The following is a 25,466-nucleotide window of genomic DNA, read 5'->3' as shown; positions in this document are numbered from 1 at the left end:
AAGAAAGTTTTACAGTTTTAATTGATTACTATACTTGCAGGTCTTCAATTATTAAAAAACAAACAAACAAACAAACAAAAAAAAAACAAAAACAAAACAAAAAACCCCCAAAACCCAAAACATTGCATTTGAGTCTCTTTTGTAACAATTAAATCTGGACACTAATTTGATGAAGATTTCAGTTATTCTAGCACTAAATTCTAGTTCTTACTTTTATAATGTGTGCTTATCCTTTTTGACACAGAATACCTTATTATTAGCATAATACTTCTTAACCTACTTTCTACCATACCTTATCTATTAACTCTGACTTCCATTCTTGAAAACCCTTATTTCATTTCTCTCTTTTTTCCCAAAGTCAATAGATCCTTCTATTGAAAACCCCACAAGGGCCTGCATTTAGTGAGAAGATTCTGCTGATTCCTCAAATGTATCAAAAGAAAAACCCAATTACTGACTTTGTCATCAAGAGTAGATTTCTATGACAGGGTGTTGGACTTCCTTCTCTTGACCTAACCCTCACACAGCAGGACTATGTATATTCTGGATCTCAGAGTTAAAAATTATCAGAGCTGCAACAGTACTGTGAAAGAGCTTACCAAAAATGTCACAATTTATCAGGTCAATTTATAATCTCACTTTAAAATGCTATGTCATTATTAATCAATATGTTGACTCAAACACAATTTATTTGCTTCTCTAATTTGCTACATTTTTGATGCTTTAACAGTTATCAGAAATACTCATTTTGGCAACAAAACATCTATGCTGGGTATGCCCTCCTTTTCAACTCATAATTATGATTATTTTTCCCCCACTGCCATACTGATAGTGTCTAGAAAAAGCCTGAGGGACCTACAAACACCTTCCCTTTCTCTGCACTGCCATGGTCTCTGGGAACATCTGGTACAAAGTCCCTGCTCAAGTCTGATGGACCAGTGATCCAAACCCTGGTCTTAAATCAGGCACAACAGAGAGTTGAATAAATGTAGAACAAAAATAAATTTTTAAACCTCAAAACAGGCCAGATTTAATCAGAAGTAAGAGTGGGTTTGGCAGAGTTAGTTGTTGTCTTCCTGTACCTTCCCTCACCCCATCCCCATCCCCAGTCCTGTCATCAACTTTGGCCAGAAGAGATAAACCACAGAATTCACTGGAAGTTCTCACTCAGGGAAGCCAGGGCTGAACCAGTAAAGACTGAAAACTTTCTGGTAGTGCGGTGTTTCCAAAATTCTTACACTTGGGCAAGCACCATCAATACAAGTCCTGGACTGACAGACAAATGCAGATGTTGAACAGCTCTGCACTGACCACAAATTCTCACTGCAAAGCCACCACCATCTGCTAATGGCACCTTCTTAAGAGCATGACATTTGTCAGAAGCCTGGTATCTGGATACTTTCTCATGCTGATTTGGTGCATACCTTTGTATTTATGATTTTCAGACTTACTGACAGTTATGGAGACGCTCAAAAGCTTTGCTGTTTGCTTTATGATGTTAATTTTGGCCACGTGTTTTTTCTCACCTTTCTTTCAGCTTGTCAGCACTGGAATCTCTGAATTCACTTCACTTAAAATATTTGCTTCTTTATATATACTGCAGACTGTAATCCATCTACACTATTAAGGGAAAGCAGCCCCTTTTCCCAATGGGAAATGGAACCAGTCTCTGGGAAAAACCAGCTCATTTCCAGACATGTGAATGCTGGCATATCAGCATCCAAACTGGCATTACAGACAGAATAAATCAACATTAACACTACTCCATATTTTAAGTGAGATGGATGACAAAGGTAAGGGGGTCAGAGAAAAACGCACTGCTCTCCGCTCTCTTGGTAAAAATTTGCTTTTGTGCAGTTTTGCTTTAAACTGTGCATACATCAGCATACAAGAAACTCCAAAAATCAAACAGAAAAGCACTGTGATAAACAGGGAATTTTATTTTTAGCCCAGCAGAGATTTAGCACTATGAGAGTCTTGTGACTTTGACAAATCTAACAATAATGAGTTGTGTATACAACCTACAACAGCTGACAAAGAATAATACATTCCATCTGCTGGAGCTGTCCCAGGAGACTGACCTTCAAGGACTAAAAACTTTCAATTTTCTATTTTTTTTAACTCCCTAATAAAAAGAACAATGAAACGGCTATTTGGTTCATTTTGTGAAGGATGCATTGTGGTGAATAGCTGATATTTAAAGAGAAAACTCAAAATGCATCTAGAAAATTCCAGTTACACCAAAATGCTGTTTCCTTTCTCTGGAAGCGTCAGTCTCTGTGACCTGCCACTCACTCCTGCTTTTCTAATTAACTATGATCTTCATACTTGAGTACTTTCTTTAAACTTTACAGGAAAATTAAAGATGTCGAAGGGCTTGCACATATCTTGTCATCCTGATAACAGACCCTGCTGCAGAGGAGTAGGTACAAGGATAGGCAAAAGTACAAGTAAAGAATAATTTCAGGAATATATAGAATACTTATGGATATAATCACAGGTAAGGATGACATGACTGAGTGTTTTAAATCACTACATGAAAATATTAAACCATACACCCTGGTATGAAATAGTTCCTTAGTTGAAGCAAAGACACCCATGAAAAAATACTGCACTGGAGGGCCACAAAGATGTTCCAAGGTCTGGAGGACCTCTCCTGTGCAGACAGGCTGAGAGAGATGGGGCTGTTCAGCCTGGAGAGGAGAAGGCTCTGGGGAGATCTCATTCCAGCTTTCCAGCACCTAAATGGCCTTTGCAAAAACATTGCAGAGGGACTTTTTACATGGGCAAACAGTGATAAGACAAGGGGAATGGTTTGAAACTAAAAGAGGAGGTATCTAGATTAAATTTTAGGAAGACATTCTTCCCTGTAGGGTTCTGAGGCCCTGGCACAGGGTGCCCAAAGCTGTGGCTGCCCCGTCCCTGGCAGTGTCCAAGGCCAGGCTGGATGGGGCTCTGAGCAAACTGGGATAGTGGAAGGTGTCCCTGCCCATTGTAGGGGTTGGAACTGGATGATCTTCAAGATTCCTTCCAACCCAAATAATTCCAGGATTCTTTGATCCTTAAGGTCCCTTCCAACCCAACCCATTGTATGCAATGCCATTCTATGACTCGGCACCACAGTTATTTTCTAGAACTTCCTGAATCTCTATGTTTATTTTAGTTTTTCATTATTAATTTCTTTCTAAATAGCTTCATTTCAAGAGGTTTGACTTCGAACAAGGAAACTATTATTGTGGAAGACTTTTGGCCTTTCCCTTTCTGTAAGGATGGACAAATTCTGAGTGCTACGGATCACTTTTCATCAGTCACACCCAGAGCCCCAAGCACAGTGCAGAGGTCAGGAGTAATTTTTCTTTTAAGCGATCAAGTTTTTGTTTCAGAACACTACCATTTGGTAAAGTTCTTGTTTCTAAATTAAAGGTCTTGTTTCTATATTATGCACTATCCAATACATGGAGGTTTTTATTCCACAGACACAGAAACCTCTGAGAAACCTTAATGTTGATCATCTCTGTTTTCCAAGGTTTCCCTGTTCTCCAACCTTCTTCACAGAAATAAAGGAAAGCATTTTTGCCCAGCTTGGGAAGATCTGCCTCCTAAGCAAGGTTTGAGCAGGCCAAGAGTAAGATGTGCGGATGTGGATACATGAACAAGATGTCATTAGAAAAATTCTATTTCCAGAAGAAAAGGTGTGTTCACATAATGTCATTGCTAAATTAAGGCAAATGTCTCGTTTTTCAAGGATACTTGAACTACATTTCTATCTATGTCAGCTCAGAACAAGGAATTTTATCACTGTGACTGTTACTGTGTTGCCTGTTCTTGACTGGCATTTATTTCAGGTCTTCCTACAGTCCCTCTCTCACACCTGACCAGAGCAGCAAAAAGCTGGTTTAGAGCAGCAGCTGTGCTCCTCTAGGTCAGGCCTAGAAAAGTGATCTGATTCAACCTTGCAGTTTGCCATCATCTGCAAAACAGACAGCCCCCACCAGCAATTAATTAAATATTCCACTACAGCAACAATCAAATAGAAGCTGTCACGGCCCCTTTCAATTACCTCCTTTGGATGATGATCCTCTCTGCCTTTTCTATTTCCAGCTTTTTTGACAGGGAAAAAAATGTCCCCATTTACAGGCTTGAAGCCTAGTACTTCCACTCCGCAGGAATAGAAGCCTATTAATTCTGGCAAGAAGAACTTCACCGAGAGAAATCAGGTTTAAACTTTCGAGAGGTGTCAAGAATGTTCCGTCAACTGAGAAATTGAGTTCTCCAGCTACATTCCTGGAAGCTTTGCAACAGAAGGAATGAATAAAGAAAATCAAATTGAGTGTGACTTAACCCTGCCACTGGCTAAGGTAAAACGTGAAAGAAAATAAAAAACAGATAAAATTTAATTGGTAAGGGAATAATATGTATGGCTGTCTCTCAGAATAAGATTAGGAGTTCAAGATGTAGCAGATCCAGAAGAGAGTCCCAGCCTCATCAGACAAAGAAAATCAATGCAAAAGGGAAAAAAATCAGCTTTCCAGAAAACCTTCTTTTATAGTAAATAATACCATTTTATATTTCACATTGTAACATTCATATTTCCATTACAAACTTAATGTTAAAGAAAGGATTTTACAGACAAAGCAAGTATGTTAACTCAGCAGTAAAATTCAGTTTCCATGTTGAAATACAACCATCACTTATATAAACACACTATATTTTAAATGAAGCAAGAGGAAAAAAAAAACACTTATCAAAACCTCTTAGTTGATGTGGGCATGAAAATAGTTGGTTTTTCTTATTGCAATTTGTTTGTACAATGTTTAAGAGGGTACTAAGTAGAAATAAGTAGAAATATTTTTCCTAGTTTGTCTTTCCTTCCTTCAGAGGTAAAAGGAGGTAAAGTTAAAAGGTGGGGTAGACCTGAGCTTTCCATTCAAATCTGACATGATTCAAAAAAGAAGAATGAACAATATATCCAACATCTTAATCGGTGGTGAACAAAGAAAGCTCTTTTGATATTCACACCAGAGGAACTAAAGACTTCCTTTCATTCACGTCTCCCTATTTTTGTTATGCAACCATCCTTGGTTGGAAGCATCTTGATTTACTGATTAGCTTAGAATTGTTTTTTCATAGAACTTTTCCCTTCGTCACGTCAACTCTTTGTAAGTTTGTCTATTGAAAAATGATAAACTGAGCATAAGTAAGTTACCTTTGGGTTCATCAATGTAGAAGGACACATCTTTTCTGTCCTCCTGTTCATCAATGTGATCATAAGTGATCTGGGGAACAGACAAGGAATTTGCTTCTGGGTTTATTACAGGTGCAGAGCCATTTCCACTGCCCAGCTTCCCTTTTCTTCTGTATCTTCTGGCCTGTGAGAGTAGGAATGGAATGATCTCAGAAGATGCTATCAAACACAGACAAGTGCACGTGTGAGCTTCACTGTACAGTGAATTCACTTGAGGTTGTATGTTTTTTATTTAAAGAATGAAACTGAAATTCAGTGAAAGGGCTACAACCTTTCTTTATGGTTTTAAAGTTTCTGATTCTGAATTATGAACTAAACCCTGGTAAGAATTTGATTCTCAGAAGGTAACTAGAACATTCTGAAAAATCAGGCCGTTAGTAAAATTTCTCATATTGGGACCAAAACTCAAGGCATACAAAATTCTAATGAATTCAGCATATATCACCTTGTCTGGAATATCTTTCTAAAGCTTAAATTCAACATAACCATAGATTTTTAACTATGAAATAGGCCATGTGCAGCATATTTAACTAAAGAAAACTTCACCTTTTGCCAAAAAAGCTAAATTAGGCACATCGGGAGAAGAGAAACCCTTCCTCCTGCCTCCAAACAGTTTTCCTGACTTTAGAAGCCTAAAGACAGCCCAATAAACACACTGTAATTGGTACTTTAAAATGAAAAATGAAGGCTTGGTTCAACAGAAAGAGCTGCAGGGTAAAGATATTCACATATGGGACAAGGTCACTTGATCTAAAGTTAAGCCAATTCTTACTTTGTTACAGTCTACATTCAGATTTTTAGAATTCCTTCTGCTCAGCTCTGCAGCAGTTAAACAAATGCATATTCAAAATTAAATGGGAGGAAAATGGTAGAAATAGGTATTTGTTGTGGATAGTGGATGCACTGACATGCATCAAAATACTTCTAAAAGCAAAGATCACAGGCTCTTATAGCAGGAAAAGAAAATAGGAGTCCTCTGGAGGAAAAAATGCTACAACATACATAAAATGATCAGTATATATTGAAACTTCAAAATAGGAAGTCATAGACCAAGAAAGAACAAAAGAGGATCCTTTGGTAAGAAGTGAAAGAACCATTACTGTGCTCTTAAATGAGGGCTCGCACGGCTCAGAGAGGTTCAGACAAATAATGTATTAGAGAAAACACTAGAGAAAACAGAGAGAAAATATATTTTCCCCATCTTTCCAACCATGGATTGCTTGCTGTTCAGCAACACACACAGGAGTCCTACTTCTGCTTTCCCCCTTTCCCCCTGTTTTTCCTGTCCCCAGCTGTGACAAAGCAAGGTCACACTAACACCAAAACGCAGACATGCACACAGATCAGGCTGCTTCAGCTTCCTCCATGTGCCAGAGGGAATTGTACAGCCCTTCTTCCCTGGGAAGCAGCTCCAGTGGGGTGGCCTTGAGCATCCTTTGGGAAATGCTGGGTCCCTGAGCTGGACCTGCTGCAGGCTCTGCCCTTCTGATCAGCTTGGCAATGACAACACAGAGCTGGGCAGAGCTGGGTGTGGGCAATTCCACCTTTGCAGACAAACACTGTTCCGTTTGCCTGCACTCACAGCCCAGGAATTTGCCCTAATTTCTAAAGAAATAAAAGCAGCATGGAGTACTTCAGAGAAGAGTAGCTGCTGTCAGCCACATGTTAAGCCTGAACACATATTTTTAAACTGACTTGCTCCTTCTTCTGTTATTAACTATTTTGAAAAACGAATGTGGAATGGGAAAGTGGCACCATTGTCTTGTGCTTTGAGAAAGTAGGAGACACCAATGGGAATAGAACAACAGAGTTGGTACCTGTCTGACCAACAAGGCAAATTCAGTTAGAAGATATTCTTTCCTCAAGAATATTTTAAGGAAAACAAAACTAATTAGGCTGTGGCAGGAGGAAAATAAACGTATTTCAGGTGTCCAAACTTCTCAGGCCCTTCACGAGGCTTTTGGCAAGTTAATTATAATTGAAAATGAAAAGCAAGCAGAGAGCCAGCCCTGGTAGTGCTCTCACCTGTTTTCTCAGACGGGGACTAGATGGCGCTGGAGGCTTTTTGGGATTTTGTGCGAGAGCTGTCACATAGATCTTCCAGGTGCCTGAGGAGGTGCAGGGTTTCTCTGCTGCGTAGCAGCGCCACAGGGTCTGGAAAGACACCCAAAAAATCTCAGTTCAGGAGCAGCCACTGGGCTCCTGCATGGCAAATTTTGCAGCAAATCCAACCGACAACAAAGCCCCCAAGTAAAAACCTCTTCTGATAAAGTACAAGCACGGTGGATTTGCACGAGGACACGCACACGCATCACACAGAGATATTCAGAGTGCTCGCCTCATGAGCTGGGATCAAACTCTATCCACAGCAAAAAAATAGAAATCCCAAATAAATCAAACTCAATACCCATAAAAGTGAATCCCCCACTGAAAGCTGTGCTTTCTTTTTTCTGTACTGTGCCACAGTGAGTGTTTGTGCACTGTGCTATTTAATTCTTTATATTATCATATGGAATGTTATGCTGGGAGATTTTTCTAAAACCAGGTGTGTTTTTTCATGTGTTTGTACATTCATCACCTCAGGATTTGGCAGATGCACAGGACCTAAAAGAACATAAATAGGAGGTTGTGAATTAAATATTATAATGAAGATTTTTATTATGTTTTTAGTATTTCATTAGATACAGTCACTACATCCAGTTAGTGTCATTATGCCTGTGAATATCAGGTATAGTGCAGCTTCCAGAAAGGGAGAGGCAATTATCTCATTTTCTCTGCTCACTGACGTGAATCAAAATGGCAAAGTGGCTAAACACAAGTTATAGATCTATAATAAATTTAGGAATGTTGATTCTCAGTACCTGAACTTCCAGGCCATACTCCCTCTCCAATAAACTCTGAGGTATTTTAGTATTTTACCGTTGTGGCCTTACCTGAATTAGGGAAGCTGCAGCTGGGATTTGTCTATTGAAATGCTTCTGACGTTGCTTCTGCTGTACTTTCAGGGCAAAACCAGACCCCAGAATACCCTAACAAATTAACAAAATTACTATTCAGACATGCATATTGCTTCACATACCTAAATAAAATACTTCACACCTGGAATAAACAGACATTTAATAAAATATTTTATAAAATTAATTTTCAAATGTCTACACTGTCATAGTTCTATTTATTCCAACAAATAAATTTGAAATTGAGTAGATCAACAGCAGAATTGTGTAACTTCAATAAACAGCACGTGGTCATTGATGTGATCCACAGGTTACAGGACCCAGAGGCATTCACAGAGGTGGACACAGCTTTAATGAAGAGATTCAAGTTCCACTTACAGCTGGCAGGGCAAAGAAGGAGATGGCAAACACTGAGAAGCAGGAAGCTATTGTCTTCCCAATCCACGTCTGGGGAACTTTGTCTCCATAGCCAATTGTTGTGACTGTTACCTGCACCAGGAACAAACATCTGTTTTAGTGGTTTTTTTTCTCCAAAAAGCATGAGAAAAGAAGAATGGAAAGGGGAAAGTAATTAGTGAAGTATCAGGAGACAGGTGTGAATCAAGTGTGTGGATTTGGGGATATGGAAACTCATGCTGACAGGAGTGAAAAAGGACAGAACTAACCCATCCCAGCTGAATCCTGACTGCAAGAGGAGGAACACACAACCATCCCAGGATGTATTATCTCCCAAAGTCAGCCTGCCACTAGAGCTAGACCTGAACAGAGCTGAGGCCTGGGCTTAGCTTTCTTCCTCCCCCACTAACACAGGACCTGGCCACTCAGAATTCTGTTTAAGCCATGACGTGCTTGAACCTAGATCTGATATTGCTTATCAGGTCCAGGGAGAAGGGGCCCACAGTCAAAGGAGACAACAGAGGCAGCAGGGCAGCATCTCTTCAGTCAGACCCAGGACCTTTCAAGCAAAACAGAAGCAGAAAGCGCAACCAGGTCCACCCCAGAGTCCGGATTATAATGCAGAAGCACAACGAGGCAGGTCTGACAGCAAGCCACGGGTCAGGATTAGGATCAAGTGGTCAGCACATGAGCCCACAGGAAGGAGACAACAGCAGGGCATGATCCTGTGGGTGGAAATCAGGATTGAGGGAACCCATACCTAGACACAGCTGCAGTTGAGCTACAGACAATTCTGTAGCTACAGACATTCCTGTGCTGAAATGTAGAAATATTGCTGAAATGGTGTGCATGGAGCACCACCAGTGGGGTCATGCTGGTCAGGGTCATTAGGACAATTAGTGCCCTCAGGTCTGGGACCTGTAGGGACTTTGCTCTACATGGACTTGCTGCAGAGGTGGCAGGCCAGCCCTGAAAAGCTCCAGAGGCAGGAGGGCCTGAGTGGGATAGAGGTTTGGGGCTATTACTGAAGAGCCCCAGCAGGATGAAAGAGAATTCATCATGAGTCAGAGGTGAGGAAGGACCTGGTGCAGGGGGATAATAGGGTCCAGGTGGAGAATGGCTCATCAGAAAGGTTTGTGATGTAACAAGGAGCCCAGTGGAAGGGGATAATCAGCTGATCCCAAAGCAAGAACCCAGAGCAAGCCACAGGAATCACACCTGACAGGGGCCTCAGCACCATGGTCACAGCAGGACAAGACTCACAGACCAGGGTCTAAAACACAGACCCTAGGCCATGGAGGTGTTGGGTTTTCAGCATCCTCAGAGCTCTGATGCTGCCATAAAATGGCATGAGAAACATGGCTTGTATCCCTCAGAAGTGAAAACCTTATGGTGAGGAACAGAAGAGCTCTGTCATCAATACTAACCACTGGGGAGCGCTGTAAATAGAAAAAATGTACTTTTATTTGGATGTACCAGCCCCAAACCTAGTCCCCCTCCCTTCACTCTGCCTTGAATGGTAGCAGAAACACAGCCAAAACAGACTTAAAAGAATATGTAAATTTACACTGACTATAAAGAGGCTGCCTTTTATGGAAAAATTTGCTGACAAATGCTTAGATGTTATACAAAAATAGTCTTCTCAGAAGAAACTATCAAGCAATAAAGGAATGGGAAGAATATGTTTCCTCCTACTCTCAGAGCTGGAAGAAAGATTTGAAGGGAAAAAATCAGCAACTAGTACCAAACTTAGTTTTTCCAAGTTCCAAAAAATAGTTATATTTGTGTTTATCCATCATGAATTTTCCACTTGATGAAGACCACTTTGTAGTAGCTATATCCTTGAATGAATATTGCTCTTCTGAGCTACAAACTGCTCTCAGCAGGAGCTCTGTCTTGCCAGGTGTTTGTCTAGATTTAATGTGGCTGGTCAAGTGACTCAGGTGCTGTGTGCTACCAGCAGGACAATGAGTTTGTCAGTCCCCAAAAATAAATCAAACCCCCAAAAATTCAACTTTGAAATGCAGCATGTGTTTCTGGGCAGTGAAGGAAGTTAAAGCTGTTTCTTTAACAGCACTTCAGCTCCTCAGTGTACCCAGCTGACCGTTCAAAGTTAGTGGTTTTTCCCTTCTTGTCCCCTCTTTTTTCTTATGAAAGGCTTCTTGGTTTTTCTGGGGTGGTTTTTCTTGGTGTTGCCACTAAGTTCTCCAGCACCCAGGACTTAAAACCAAAATGCAGTAATGCTGAGCTGCCTTAATTTTACTATGGAAGATAGCATGAAAGCTGTAAGCACAGAAAAGATGAATTTTCCACTGCCGCAGCAGGCACTTGGCTGGCAGACTCCTGCAGGTGCCTGAACATGTCTCAGGAAGTTTTTCCCTGGCTATGTTAAGAGGATTCCTTGTTGGTAATCTAATTAGCATGTTGAATGAATGGAAAGGATTATAAATAATGTAATTCTCTGGCTTTCTTAATCATAGTAGAATTTTTTTTTTCTACTCATACATCCCAAAGTTATCAGTATTTCTGAACAGAGAATGCTGGAGAGCTTGACTCTGGAAAATGTCACCTCTCGTAACAGGGATTTATAATGGCACATTCCAGCTGTGTGCACAGGCTCTAATACAGGCTCTGAACACACACATGTATGCCTCGAAAAGGGAAGAACTCTGATTTACTAGAAGTCAACAGGGTTGCTCAGATGTTTAAAGACAGGCAGGTGTCCTCAGGTGTGAGGAGTCTGAAATGCACACCTCAAAAAGCCACACTAAATATAAAGGAATTCCAACTACTACCTCTGGCATGGAAATTTACTGCTGGAAATTCTGAGCAGTTGATCCCAAGTACCTGTGCCAATTAACACCAATTCACTGGAGCAAGTATTTAACTCCAGTCCAGTGGTACGGAATAGCTGAGTTTGCAGCAAGGCAAATAAGCATTACCAGCAGCAAGAGGCAAGCAGGGAGGGCCAGCAGAAGAGAAGCCTCCTATGTGCTCTTCTTTCCTCAAGTTAAAAAATTCCCAAAAGGGACAGGGCAACTGCTGTGACACAGGTTGCAATTCTGGCAGACTGCCCATGCTGTTGGAAGTGCTTTTACATATGCCCTACATGCTACTACTTCCAAGAATGGCTTCATGTGAAATACAAGCCTTTGATATGTCTTTGCAGTTTAACCTGTTTGCCTGCCAAATCGAGGAGAAAAAAAGCTTGCCTTTAACTGAAGCAGGTGAATGTAGTTTGCAATTAATTCCAACTCTCATTCATTCTTTGTTTTCTATTTTCCCTGTATTGAAACCTTTCAGGTCATTTGTATCAAGTTCAGCAAGCTTGCACTTTCTCCTCAAAGCAAAATGTTCCCCATAATATACTCTGTGGTTTTTGTCAGACACATAAGACTTTCAAATACTTGGAACCAAGATTTTTTTTTTTCCCAATGGCTCAGTTTTGAAAGGCAAAAGTAAAAATCAAATTTCACTCCCTAGTAACTCCACATCTGTGTTTCTATGTTCCAGGAGATTTGAAAGGAAAAGAAACTGATTCACTTTGTCCTTTGTTCCTGTTCCCAGCTGTGAACTGCACCTGCACCGTGATTCACTATATGCTGAGGAGGCCTAGATGCCTGAAAAGCTTAAACAACAATTTGAACAGTGTTCCTCACACAGCCAGAGAAAGAGGAGCTGATTTTATCTTGCTGCTACACAAAGCAAGTCAAGTTTTGGAAAATAACAAAACCCACTGATCCACACACTTTGAAACACAGATCCCAAGTCATCTATTTCAACAAGGTACTGTGCATTTTAAGCTTCTCTGATGGTCTTCATAACTCCTTTTAAATTCCCAAAGTCCAAAATACTGTTGTAGAAACACACTCTGAATTTTTTAGCCTTAATTTTTTGAACTCTTTACTCATATCAATGCAATAGCTTATAGTGATTTGTAATTCATATCTAAATATTCAATACAACTAATGAAGCAACTCTGGAAAACTAGAGCTAAAAACAAAACACTAAAAAAACCAAAAAACAAGGAAAGGTAGGAAGAGTACACTGGGTCCACATGGAATTTTTATCACATGCAGAAATTACTTATGCATGAGTATACATGGATAGAACTGGATGCTAAAAGTGATCCACTGGTGTTTGAGGTGAATTACTCAAATAATGGAAGAATAAGTGAGAATAAGAGTACTGGTTTGCTCTTGTAAAGCTGGCATGGGGTATTTTTCAATTATACCCTGATTGTTCTTAATTTAAAATGCAGCACAATCTCTACTTCTGAGATACTCATTATTTTCTTCCACTAGCTACAGGTTGCTTCACAGCTATAACCATGAGGTTTCATGTTCTTAAAATTTTATCCCATTTCCACTGAGAACTTTAACAAGTGATAGCTCTATAGGTTGGTTCATGGTTTCATTGCTTCCCAGCACCTTAGATCATCAGGTCCATCTGGCCATTGAGTGGATTTTTCTTTTTTCACTTGATTCTTCTGGGTTTGTACTGTTTAGCACAGTCATAGGTGATACTCTGCAGATGAAATGAATATTTGACAACCTAGTGACAGAAATTTCATGTTTAAAATATTAAAATTTCATGTTTAAAAGTGGTTCAAGTGAGTGAACCACTACAGAGTGGTGACTTGGGCCACATGTAATATAGTCTATAATTATGTGTACTTCATTGAAGTAGAGACTTTTGCAGCGTCCAAGTTAAATATAAAAGCCAAAAAACAGAAACCTATAACCTGCATCAAGGTCTGAATTATTACTGAGAGAATGAGTTTTACACAAAAAGATTTAAAAAAAAATAGGGTCATTAACCTGACTTTCACATATAGAATATGTTTTTAAGTTATGCATCTTTTGCAGATAACTAAGTAGAATTTAAAGAAGTGATATCATTTTTGAAGGGGATTTTTACTTTTTTTGAGATGTGGAATTTTCATAACTGTAAGTATTCAGTGTCCTTTTCTAAGAACTTGCTAACCTGTTTCACAAAAAAAAATTTAATAACAATAATTTTAATAATAATTGAATTGTATTTCTTATATCCCTCTGAAGAGGTTGTCAAGCTTCTCTACAGAAATACATTCTGCAAAGAAAAGCCAGGTTTTTCTGAAAAGATCACTACTTGAACAGAAAACTTGAGCCCTGTTTGCACACACATTTTGTTGGTGAGGACTTACCACGCCCCACCAAAGGGCATCAGCATAGCTGGAGAAACCTGTCTTTCCATCCTCATCAACTGCATCCTTCTCAGCAAGATAAACAAAGTAGGATGAAAAAATTAATCCCAAGAATCCAATGTACAGCGTGGTTATGAGTTCCTATTAAAAGAGAAAACAAACAATTTTTCATCCTATATATATATATATATATATATATATATATATATATATATATTCTATCATTGTAAAATGTTGCAAATATCTGTGGGATTTTTGCATTGCAGTAGAAAAATTAATATGTTATATTTCAGGAATGACATTTGCCTCTAGTAAAACAGCTAAAATATTGACTTGGATTTTATTCATACCAGGCTAAATAGTTCAAAAAGCTATCATTTTGGGCTTGATCCTTGGGGCAGCTAAATGTAGAGTGGGACATCTCTCCTAATTATGGAATGGGAATCATTCCACTTAACTGTCTACTCAAAATACTAACTGTATAAACATTTTAAAAGTGGCAAAGCAGCTTTAGAAATGCCCTTTCTAAAGAGTGCTCTGAGAAATAGCAGCCATGTCTTGTGATTATGGCCATACCTGAGCAGTGAACTTGTGTATCTGACATTTAGACTGCTTAAGACTGGATAGTGATGCTCAACAGCTTCATCTTAAAATAAAATCTGAAGATAAAATATGCTAGGTAGATGTCATGTTTTCAGCCTTGAAGGACAAGGCTAGGGCAGACTTCTGTCAGGGCATGTTACAGTCCTTGCATATATACCATTTTCTCTAAAGATTTTTGGGTAGGAGAGTTGTGTCAGACCTGCTGTGACGTAGCTACAGGATTCTCACAGCGGTCAGGAACAAAAAGAAAGTGATTGTGCACTTAAACAAGCCAAAATGTGTGGCGTCACAGATGCAAAACCACATAAAGCTTTTAAAAGCAGTGCTAAATAAGATACCCACCTGCCCCTCACGAAAATCCAATACCTAGTTATGAGGGAAAACAGCTCATTCTAATTACTTACAGGCATGCATCATTCCTTTATTTTCTTTGCACATATTTGGCCATCTTTATCAGGAAACAATGTTGTGCTACATCTTCAGTGGCATCTTAAGTTCTTGACAATAATTTCTCTCTCCTTGGGTCCCAGCCAATAAGGGAATTAAAATACTGCCATATGTGACATTTAAAATAAAAACCTGACTAGGAAAGGTTGCCCCTGCTTTTTAAGTATGTCAGGTTTTCACAGGTTTTCTGTAATACTCTACCCATGTTTCTTAAACTGTTTGTAAGGGAAGGTTTGATTTTATCATCAAACTTCGCTCAGATTTTCTTTTTTCTTTCTTTTCATTTCCCTGTAAGAGCTTTCTGGGCAAAGGTAGCCCTCTTATCAAGTACCAACATTCAGCAGCAGGAAATGCAAATATTCTTCCTTCTACAGCACTAATTAAAATCTGGGTTCAGGAAACCTTTAACTAGTCTTGGCACAAAGAAAAATGGGTGTTTTTCCTCTAATCATTTAATGGTGACCTAAATAATGAATTTTGATAGTATTTTGTCTTGCTCATAGCCAAGTCCTTTAAGCCTTAACTTTTTGCAGGCCTGTTTGCTAAACAAGACAGCTGAAAAAGGAAATAAACCCTGGAGTTTCAGTAGTTTCTCTGCTGGTCACCTTTATTTTCTCACCTTTATCTCATGATAATGGAGCACTGGTACTTGTAGATATGACTTGCTTTTGAAAAGCTCCTTCTGTTAACATACACAATTTACTGTAGATGATAATTGGAATAATTCTGGTTTAAGTGCTGGCTTTTTGGGAAGCAGGCAGGAAAGCAGCAGTCTTATGAAATCCTTTCAAAGGGGCTGAAATATCAACAGAACTGGCACCACTGGCACCTCTCAGCTCCAGTACTATTCATCTGAAAATGGAATTCTTTTTAAATAAAGGCCATATGAAAATGCAACTACTTTGGACTTACTCTAAATGTCACCAATCCATGTTCCACATGTATAGAGAGACTATAATTATTAAGAACAGCATTATTAATGGCAGCAATGGCATGCATACTTCATTTAAGGGAGAGCCACAAGCTTTTTAAATAACACACGCTTCATGAGATATAAGCACAAAACAAAGGGTGTTCTGCAGGCATCAGGCCTTAAAACTACATATTTATGTGGGTTTTATTAGATAAGAGCTTAAGAATAAAGAATAAAAAAAAGAATAAAACAAATGTCTCTTTGCAGTAGGGACTTTCAGATTCACACACACAGGAAACAGTAAGAACAAGAAACGCACAAAGGCAAATTTGAACACTGAGAGAGTTGAGTCAGCACATTTGTTAAACTCAGCTATATTTTCAGTAAAAATAAGGACCACACAATACAAAGTTCAACACTTAGAAAAAATACGAGAATTCCTCCTATCCTAAGAGCAGTGAAAGGCCTCACAGAGCAAGGTGAGGAAGGAGTAAAACCAACCTAGAGGCTCACAAGCTGGAGTTTGAATGGCTAACTTGGTTTTTCAGCAAGCTGCAGGATTTCTCCATGGCTTTACACCACCACATGTGATATTGACTCACGTTTTGTTGCCTTTGGCAAGAAATGCTGGTATATAAGCTCAGCCTGCTGAAAATAGAAGATCATCCCAGCCAAACCAGGCCTGAGTGAGCTAATTGAGCTATATGCTAAATTCCAAAACACATCGAAATCGTTGGTGACAACTTTACTAAGTTCTTCAGGGCCCAGGATGGTACAAGTGCTTGCTATTTTTGCAGGGCACCAAGATGTGAATACATTTTCTCACAATTGCTTAAGGGTTTAGGGGCCTATGTTTTCTGAAAGAGTATCAAACACAAGGAAAAAAAAAAAAAAAAAAAAAAAAAGGATGAGGACTTTGTACTCTGCCTGTGAAGAAAAAGCAGCTGAGGTATTTTTGGTTTGTTTTGTTTTTATTTTTAAACAAAAATTTTTTTCAGAGGCTGGACAAGAATAAAGGTTCCATTTTTCCTTCTGTTTGGTACTGTGTTAGGGTTTCAGCTACACTTGTCCAATGTCAATACAGAGCTATGCGCTTGGTATTTTTTTTCTTAATGTGTTAGTGAGTGATCTGCTTGGATAAGTACTACAGATCTGTGGAGTTTTATTTTTCACCATAATCACTTCTTTGGATAAGCAGAACTTCAGGAGCCTTTACTCATAAAATTATTTTCCCAGATTTTTTTTTTCCCTTTTAAACCATTGAACTTTCTTATGCTTGTGACACATAAGATTTAAGTGTTGTATTTTGGAGAGAGTATTTCTTGATTCTTGACTAAAGCTCTGAACACCCACAGGAAAAAAATGTTCTCAAACAGCTTTGTCAGAAAGGGTAGCAAATGCTGAGAAAGTTATTTGGACACCAGCTCTGTCCTAGCAAGATACCCAGGCAATGCAAGCATAATCAATGACAACCACACAGACTTGTAGCATTGAAAGTCATCCTGTTGTACAGTATGAAAGGAGGGTTTATCCCGCAGGACTTTGGTGTGCATCACTTCTGCACAGCCATCATGACATAAAGGTTCCTACTGTACTGGGAGAAAAAAATAAAAGTAAGAAAATTCACTTTTAGTATTAAATTATTGGCTTGGATTAAGAGCAGCACATTCTCTGTCCCAGAAAAAACAGTTTTCCAAATAGAAAATTAAAAAATGTCTGTGTGGAAATTTGTGACTGTGTCAGTATGTGGAGAACAAATTTACACTCATAAGAACAAGTTAACCACCCTAACAAGTGGGATGTGGGGATTAATAGCAGAGTATTAGCCCTCCACAGTGTGCCATGAAAAGCAAGACTTCAAGGCTAATGATATAATTTTCCATTATATTGATAAAGCTAATCATAAAGAGATTCCATGAAGACTCAAAAAGAAGCCTTCAATTAGAAATATTTTTAAATCTGCAGCAAAACTTTTAAACTCTTGCCACTTAATGAGCTTTCATACAGAAAAATTGTTTCAAAGCTTTAGCAGACATACACGTATTTATAGCCACACCTGCCTCTGTGACCACACCCTTGAAAAAGTAAATTTTCTTATACAGCACCATAACAGTTAATTTTCTTTATTTACAGAATGAATTAGAAAACTTCGTATTCAAGGTGAACACAACAGAAATATTTAAATAATTAACTTCTTCTAGCAAGGCTTTCCCACTAGTGTTTGGTTTTCCCCAGAAAACCAAGCTAGAAACACATCTTCTGCAGAGATAGTGGAGAATACTTGCAATACGAAAGGCAGCCCACAAAACTGCATTTAAGAAATTACATTGATGGATAACATCGAAGAGTACAACATTTAATTAATAAACCCAAACACTGGTTTCAATTGCACTGCTGCCAACACCCTGACCCACAGAGTGTCAGGTTGTATCCTGACTCTGTCAGTGGTTTTTGTTGATATTTGTACTCTTGAATTTGTATTTTTAGTTTTCCTAGTAAAGAACTGTTATTCCTATCCCCATATCTTTGCCTGAGACCCTTTTAATTTCAAAATTACAATAATTTGGAGGGAGGGATTCTACATTTTCCGTTTCAAGGGAAGCTCCTGCCTTCCTTAGCAGACACCTGTCTTTTCAAACCAAGACACCAGACTATGATTTGAAGCCCACAGAGAGAATTCACTGAAGCCAATGACATGCAGGGGATGTTTAAAGGCTGGGTACCTGTCGATGGATGAAAACCACTGACCCCAGGAGTCTCCAGGTGCCTCCCTGGCGGTCAACATGAAGCATCCGAAGGATCTGGAGAAAGCGAATCCCCCTGTAAGGAAAGTGAAGCATTTAAATAAATGTAATAATCACATAAAAATGCTTGAGGACAATACTGCCTTATCCACCCACAACTGATTATGTCCACTAACACACTGCCATGTTCAAGAACTGCGATAGCACTGCCCCTGCCTGGGGTGGCATCTCAGGCTTGAAGCATCTCTGTGTTTAGATCACATTTCATTATAGTCAAATTTATTCAGAAATACTGACCATGAAACAAATGCTTCAAGCTTTGCTAACATAAATTAGCAAAAAGGTAAGCAAACCTTTTTCTCTATTTGCCAAAAGGAGAATATGAATCAAACATAGCATTACTGAAATCCTTGTTTTGTGAGTTACTGACATATATCTGATATCACTGGAAATATATTGAGTCCTATGTGTTTTAGGAGAATAACTAAATCAATCGTAAACTCCAAATATTTTCAACTAAATAAAAGTAATTATCAATATGGTTCTTCAGCATATTTTTATTCATGGAAATAATTCATTTAGTTGCTCTTTTGACAATGAATTTTGTTTGCCTACAGTCATCTTACTGTCTGATCCCTGAAACAAACCAGTGAAAAGCAGGAAAGGATGAACACTGAATTCATCTACCTGAAAATTTTTCACTAGAAGTATTTTTGGCTCTTTTTAGCAATCTTTGAGAATTTTTTGTGGATATAGGTTTCGATTTTTAATTTAGACTTGCCTGACCCTGTTGGCTTTTCTGTGGAGCAATGATAACATTGCAGGGGTGTGGGTTAAGGTTCAGAGAGCATTCTGAGGTGTAGGACAGTGACTGTCGACTTAGCACTGGGAAAGGCTTCACTGAGCCCACAGCCCACTGGACTCACGTATAAACACACAGGGCCTTTTCACTGAAGTCCTCCCTATGCTTCTAGTTATATTTTAAAACCCCTTGGTATTTACACATACATCTTCCTTTTTTCCTATAGGAGATGATATTCCTGCTGCCTGGGTGGAGTCTTTGCCATCAGATAAAGATGGATGTTCTATGGTAAGAATTACCTTAAAAACACTCTGTACATGTAGTTCTCCCCAGTGTTTGCCCACACAGCTGGACAGTTTAGACAGTACTGGACATTCCCACTTCCCAGTGACTCCACTGCACTGGAAAGCAGAGGCTTGTTACAAAATATGCAACACATCTTGGAAGTTAGGTTAGGAAGAGAAGTAGTACACCTACTGCTTATCATTCTTCTGTTTACTCACTTCACCTCCCAAAACAAGCCTGCAGTACTTGGTGTAAGCTGAACAAACACTGTGGACATCAAATGTTTCTGCTTCATGTATGGTGTGAGTTACTCATGCAAAACAAATCCACCAAAGCATAATTACTCTTTAAACAAAGTAATTACTCATACTCAAAAACCACCGAGTTAAGCGCTGTCTGGATTACTTCTTAAATAAACCCAGGCTCTGTAATTCCCTCTTGTCTCAGAGAGACAGTTGTTTGATGTTTTAAATAGTACACAATGTTTCATTTTTTCCACTTGGCTTCATCATTCCCACCATTTTTCATTTGCCTTGTTCCTGCACTCTTTTCCCAAGCAGTCACCAAGCACAACAGCACCCAGACCTCCATTGCCCAGTGCTTCTATAGAGTAAATTTACCTGTATTAGAAAAACCAGACATGCAGTTTATTGGGAATTACACACTCAGAACATGCCTAATAACCTCTGTGGAAGTGAAGAGCTGCACTGACAGGAGAACCTACCTTATTGCAGAAGTGGCAAACAACTGCCCATTAGATCCTATACTCAGAACAATAATTGAGGCTACTACCACAATCAGATCTGTTGAAAAACAAACAAACAAATTATCAAAAGAAGAAAGAATGTATTAATTTGGTTTTCTGTTGGGGTTTTTTCTTTTTTCTTTTTCTTTTTTTTTTTGTTGTTGTTTTGTTTTGTTTTTATTTTTTTAATCTTAGCACTGAAAAAACACAACAAATACAGACTAAGGAAATCACTTCAAAAAAGAATTAGCTGAAATTTGGTGGGCATGTTAAGTCTATGCAATAATTTCACATCAAAACCCCAGTGGCTACAGTTTCTTCCAGGATGAATTCAGTAACAGACCTTTCAAAGAACCTGACAGATTAGGCTGCTTGCCAAAAAAAAATGGAAAGGCATTTGTGCACCCTAGAAATGAACCCATATTTTAGGTCAAGGCTTCTGATCCAAGAGGAAATGCAAGAGTTTGCATCACGCAATAATGAAATCCATGAAGTTAAGTATCATGCATACATACACACATACACTTAGTTTGAAAGCTGTATCACAGCTCTGAAGCCAAGCTTTCAAACCTAATGGAACTGTCAGAACACAGGCTGGCTAAAAAAAAAATCAGAATTGTTAGTTTACTTTGTGATACTGTCTATATTCCTGAGTTTCTTTTTTTTTTTTTTTTTTTTTTTTTGTTTCCACAACTCTGCTTACACAGTTTCAGCTTTATACAATGCAAATGACAGATTAAGTGTACAGTACCAGCATTCCTTATTTTCCCTCATCCTAGTTCAGTGAGCATGTCCATTTCTTTTAATTATTGAACCTTACTGTAACATTATTCTGAGAAGATATTTTTTTACATTTCCTTACAGGCATTTCTGTGGTAAACCTCTTTAGAGCATCTAGATGCTTCCCTTTCAAATTCTAAATAAAAAAATAAAGGATAGCATTATAAATGGGTAGGCAGAATAAGGAAAAACTTTGGTAAACTTTCCTTTGCCAGTTTGAAACAGGCAGTACTTTATTCTTCAGAGCACTTAACATTATACAGCACTTCAAAACACAAGCCCTGCTGACTTCATTTGCAGCTGTGAGGGCTTGGAACCTCTGCAACCTAACTTCAAAGTCTTCCTTTGGACATCCAGAAAATGAGGCCCACTTATGAAAACTGACTTAACCAACTTTCCATGGGATGCCTGGGCAAGAGGCAGGATGGCATCCAACCTGAGCAGCAACAACAGTTTCCTTCAGCAAGGTTAACTTGTTTTTTCCTCTCCACGTTCTCCTGCCTCATTTACAACTATGTAGTTGCTGCAGCAAATACTGCAGAAGTTCTATAACCAACAGCATCCTTCACTCTCTGAGTTGAATTAATTTCCAGTATCAATCTGATTTTTGCTGTAAAAGCTGGATTCCTCCTCAAGGGAAAGCACACAGTCAGTTTAGTTTAAATAGTGCACTACACTAATTGTGCATGTATGAAAATGAAAATGAAAATGAAAATGAAAATGAAAATGAAAATGAAAATGAAAATGAAAATGAAAATGAAAATGAAAATGAAAATGAAAATGAAAATGAAAATGAAAATGAAAATTGTAATTAAAAATAAAAATAAAAATAAAATGAATAAATGGAGGGATGAGGCTAGAGAAAGAGCTTCCATTTGGGATTAATCTTAGCTTTTCAATGCCTGACTGCAAATTTTTTTATACTGTTCCTTTATCATGTATGTGTGCAAACGGATATTTGCAAACATTGGAATTTAGGGTGGGTTTTCTTCTCATCACATCATAACACAAATCTTTGCCCTTTAGCAAATGATGCATCATGTGTTTACTAAATTGTCAGACATACACATATCCATCTGAAGACAAGCACTAAAGATGGAAAAGACTGATGCCTAGAAAATTAGTTCAACCAAGTAGTGAGAGTTAAAGAGATTTTTTCATTTGCACTTTCTTCTTTTCTGTAAGTATTCTTCATGGTGGAGATATTTATTTTTCTTCCTTTTTCTTCAAACCTGTTCTTCTATTTCTGCTTCTCCTCTCTTCCTAGTTTTCATCCCAGTTTCCAGTGCTTAGACTTCCCTTATTAATCCAAATTTACTGGTCCAAACAGCCTTATTTTACAGTCTAGGTCTTCACATATCCTGCCCTTTCTCTGATACCTTTCAATCCCACATATTTCCAGCCCCTGCTGATTTTCCTTCAAGTTCCTGGTTGCTTGTCAGTCTCTTTAAACATTCCTCTCCCAGACCTTTGCATCAGAATCCACCCTCCATCTTTTTACTGAGCCTGTGTGCCCCAGAACATTCTTTCTGCCTCAGCCTGGGATTTTCCATGTTGAACTTGCTAAGAACTAATCCAAATTTTAGAGGGAACAAAATTCCATAGAAGAAATCTCCCTGCTGTCAAAGAAATTTTAGGCTATTTTTTTCTGATTTTAAAATAAATATTTTTATATTAATGTATAAATGTAATTAATGTATTATGTTTTACTTTCTGTTCTAATCCTTTAAATTTTTTCCAGTGTCCGTATTTTATTCATATTGATTTGAAAATTTTAGGATGAGTCAGTAGGATTCTATCATTACCAGCAAAGGTATTTGCCAAGTTTACCTTGTTCTGTCAGTGCAGACACTGTTCCATCTGCATTTGATGTGGAAAAGCAAATCTTGATTTCCAATGTATTATATCTTTAGGGGAATTTCAAAGGTTAAATGAAGTACTGACACCTGTGAGCGCACAACCAGCTATAGCCATTCTTAGCTTTTTTTAACAAAACCCACGGTGTCTTCCCTAAGGGCTCCAATACAAACATGAATATTTGCTATGATAGTAGCAAAATGCCAGCAGAGAGAGCCCCTTGAAACCACAGTTCAATGAGACCATCACTTTCTCTAATATACTCACCTAAGAAGCTCCTATTAATTGAGAGATAAATCGAGAACACAAAGAGGAGTAAAAACGATTCCTTAGAGGCCTCATGGTTACATCACAAAAATAGACCAGCTCTAGAAGAAGAAGTATTTGTTTGTACCCAAGGAAGGACTTTGTGTTCAAAATCTTGACAATTTCCTGCAAATACCCAAGGTTTAGTCATTTCTTCACTTTACAGTCCTGCCTTTCCAAGGTTGATGTCTGCCTTAGGCATCTTTTAAGTGTTCTAGCAACCCAAGAGAAGAGAAATCACAATGCAGATATGCTTGAGGGGTAGATGTAGTTCAGAACTGCAATAAGGCCCCTGCAGAAGTGGGGGCCATTTTTATTTATAACAAGCAGGAGGGTTGCAAAAGAGTTTAAAACTTACCAATGATGGATATTGGCTTCCTGGCAAACCGCATCCTCCCCTGGAAACCAATATATTTACTCCTACAGCCTGCAGACCACAGCCGGACCAGGTACTCAGCACCAAAAAACACCACCAGAACTATTTCCTGACAGAGTGAAAAGGGGAAGGAGTTTTTTCATTATAAGCACATCTAATTTATTCATAGAACTAATGAGCTTGTTGAGATATATGATGCAAAAAAAGGATTTTGCCTCATCTGTTGACTCTTTGTATACATATGCCAGACGGTAAATAAAAGGGAGAGATAATCAGTTCCTGAATGTGATTTGCATGAATAAACATATGGTTTAAGCTATCAGCATATCATAGAGAAAAACACAACATTATCCTTCTTTTGTTTTGACATTTCCTTGCCCTCCAGGCCTTTCCCCACCTAGGTTGCCCAGGCTGTCCTCTGGACACACTCACGTGTTCTGATGTCCTTCTTCTATTGAGACACCAAAACTGCCCCCAGGACTCGAGGTGGGGCTGAACCAGTGCAGAGCAGGGTGGGGCAGTCCCCTTCCCCCATCCCTGTTCACCCCAGGACACAGGTGACCCTAAAGTGCTTCTAAAGAAAGAAGAGTAGTGAAGATCACAACCTGGGCAGATTCACCGAGATCTTTGATCCCCCCTTCCTTGTTTTCCTATGTTGCAGACTGGTAGCACAACCCAAACACGCCTTCTAGGCTTTTTTCCAACCCAAACTGTACCCAGTAATTCAGAGTCACCAAACACTTACTGCATGAGTTACAGCTTTGGAAAATGTTTGCATTTTAACTTGAACTTGTTCTCGATTTACACCTGGGTGATTCTAAAGCACCCAAAAAGCAAAACACACTTAAATCACAATTTTCACTAAATGACAATACCAACTTGATTTTAAAACTGACATTCTGAATGGCTCAAGAGAGACCAAATATTTCAAAACTGAAAAAAAATTGTAAGAAAAAACTCTACACAAATATGCAGAAATTAATGTCAATTTTGATTTTTAACAAAGTTAGTTTAACATTTCTGTGTTCACTTCTGCCTTCTTGTTTTGCCTGGAATGAGAACCAAGAAAATAAGCAAAGTTTTCCTCTTTTTTGCATGGCACTTTCAGCCTGAATATACCAAGGGTATATTAGTACAAAACATAAGAAAGCTTACAGCCATTTTCAAGGCAGAAGCACAAGAAAATATGCAGCAAATTAACTCCCCGACTTTAATTTTTTAGTATATGTATTATCAAAAGCATCTACAAGTAATTGTAAGTTTGCATTCTGTCTATAGTCTGAATAGAAATATTTATGCAAGTATAATAGTCTAATGAAATCATAAGAACACTCTGCAAAGGAAAAGAATTCTTGCATTTCTAGAATCTTGCAAAATACTCTCTCACTTATTAAATTGTCTAAATTCTTAGAAGGTTCCTGGTACCATCACTCTAGCATTTTCTTTTTCTTCTTAGGAATCTGTAAGTTCCACTAAAGGAAGGAGAGCAGTGTTTATGGCGGTGGAAGAATCATTTTAATGGACCTGCATATTATAACTGCTTTTGGTGAAAAGCTGTGTAGAAAGGAGACAAGCATAGAAGTGCCAAGGAAGCAAAAACTTCTTAGATTTTCCTTGACTATCCTCTGAGGGCACTTTTAAAAGCTAATTTAAAACTACATCTGGCCTGAGGGTATTTTATTATCAGAAGCCATCTTGGTCATGTCCAGAAAACCCTGATGAAGTTAGCAAGGTTGCACAGTCCATGGAAAGGAAAAATAAATTGTTGACAGAAAGGAGGAAAAGGAGGAACTTACATCTTAAATAAATTTGACATTAATTACTAATC

General features: G+C 38.5%; 1 protein-coding gene across 1 annotated transcript; it reads right to left on the bottom strand.

Moving 5' to 3' along the window:
- Positions 1-6,588: 6,588 nt before the first annotated feature.
- Positions 6,589-23,764, bottom strand: LOC100227875 (potassium voltage-gated channel subfamily KQT member 1). Its single transcript, XM_072923986.1, has 8 exons — positions 23,621-23,764; positions 20,299-20,377; positions 18,467-18,563; positions 13,781-13,921; positions 8,578-8,688; positions 8,179-8,274; positions 7,271-7,399; positions 6,589-6,789 (listed from the first exon to the last, which is right to left on the bottom strand). Exons 1-8 carry the CDS (start codon positions 23,652-23,654, stop codon positions 6,589-6,591), a joined length of 888 nt encoding a protein of 295 aa, XP_072780087.1. The 5' UTR covers positions 23,655-23,764.
- Positions 23,765-25,466: the final 1,702 nt, after the last annotated feature.

This window comes from Taeniopygia guttata, chromosome 1A, assembly GCF_048771995.1.
Source record: "Taeniopygia guttata chromosome 1A, bTaeGut7.mat, whole genome shotgun sequence".
Lineage (NCBI taxonomy): Eukaryota > Metazoa > Chordata > Aves > Passeriformes > Estrildidae > Taeniopygia > Taeniopygia guttata.
This window is presented reverse-complemented; position numbering and strand designations above follow the sequence as displayed.

Coding starts and splice junctions, on each gene's coding strand:
- LOC100227875 (XM_072923986.1), bottom strand. CDS start 23,654: ATGCGGTTTGCCAGGAAGCCAATATCCATCATTG. Junction 20,378..23,620: donor GAAGCCAATATCCATCATTG/GTAAGTTTTAAA, acceptor GTTTTTCAACAG/ATCTGATTGTGGTAGTAGCC. Junction 18,564..20,298: donor TTTGCCACTTCTGCAATAAG/GTAGGTTCTCCT, acceptor CTTTCCTTACAG/GGGGATTCGCTTTCTCCAGA.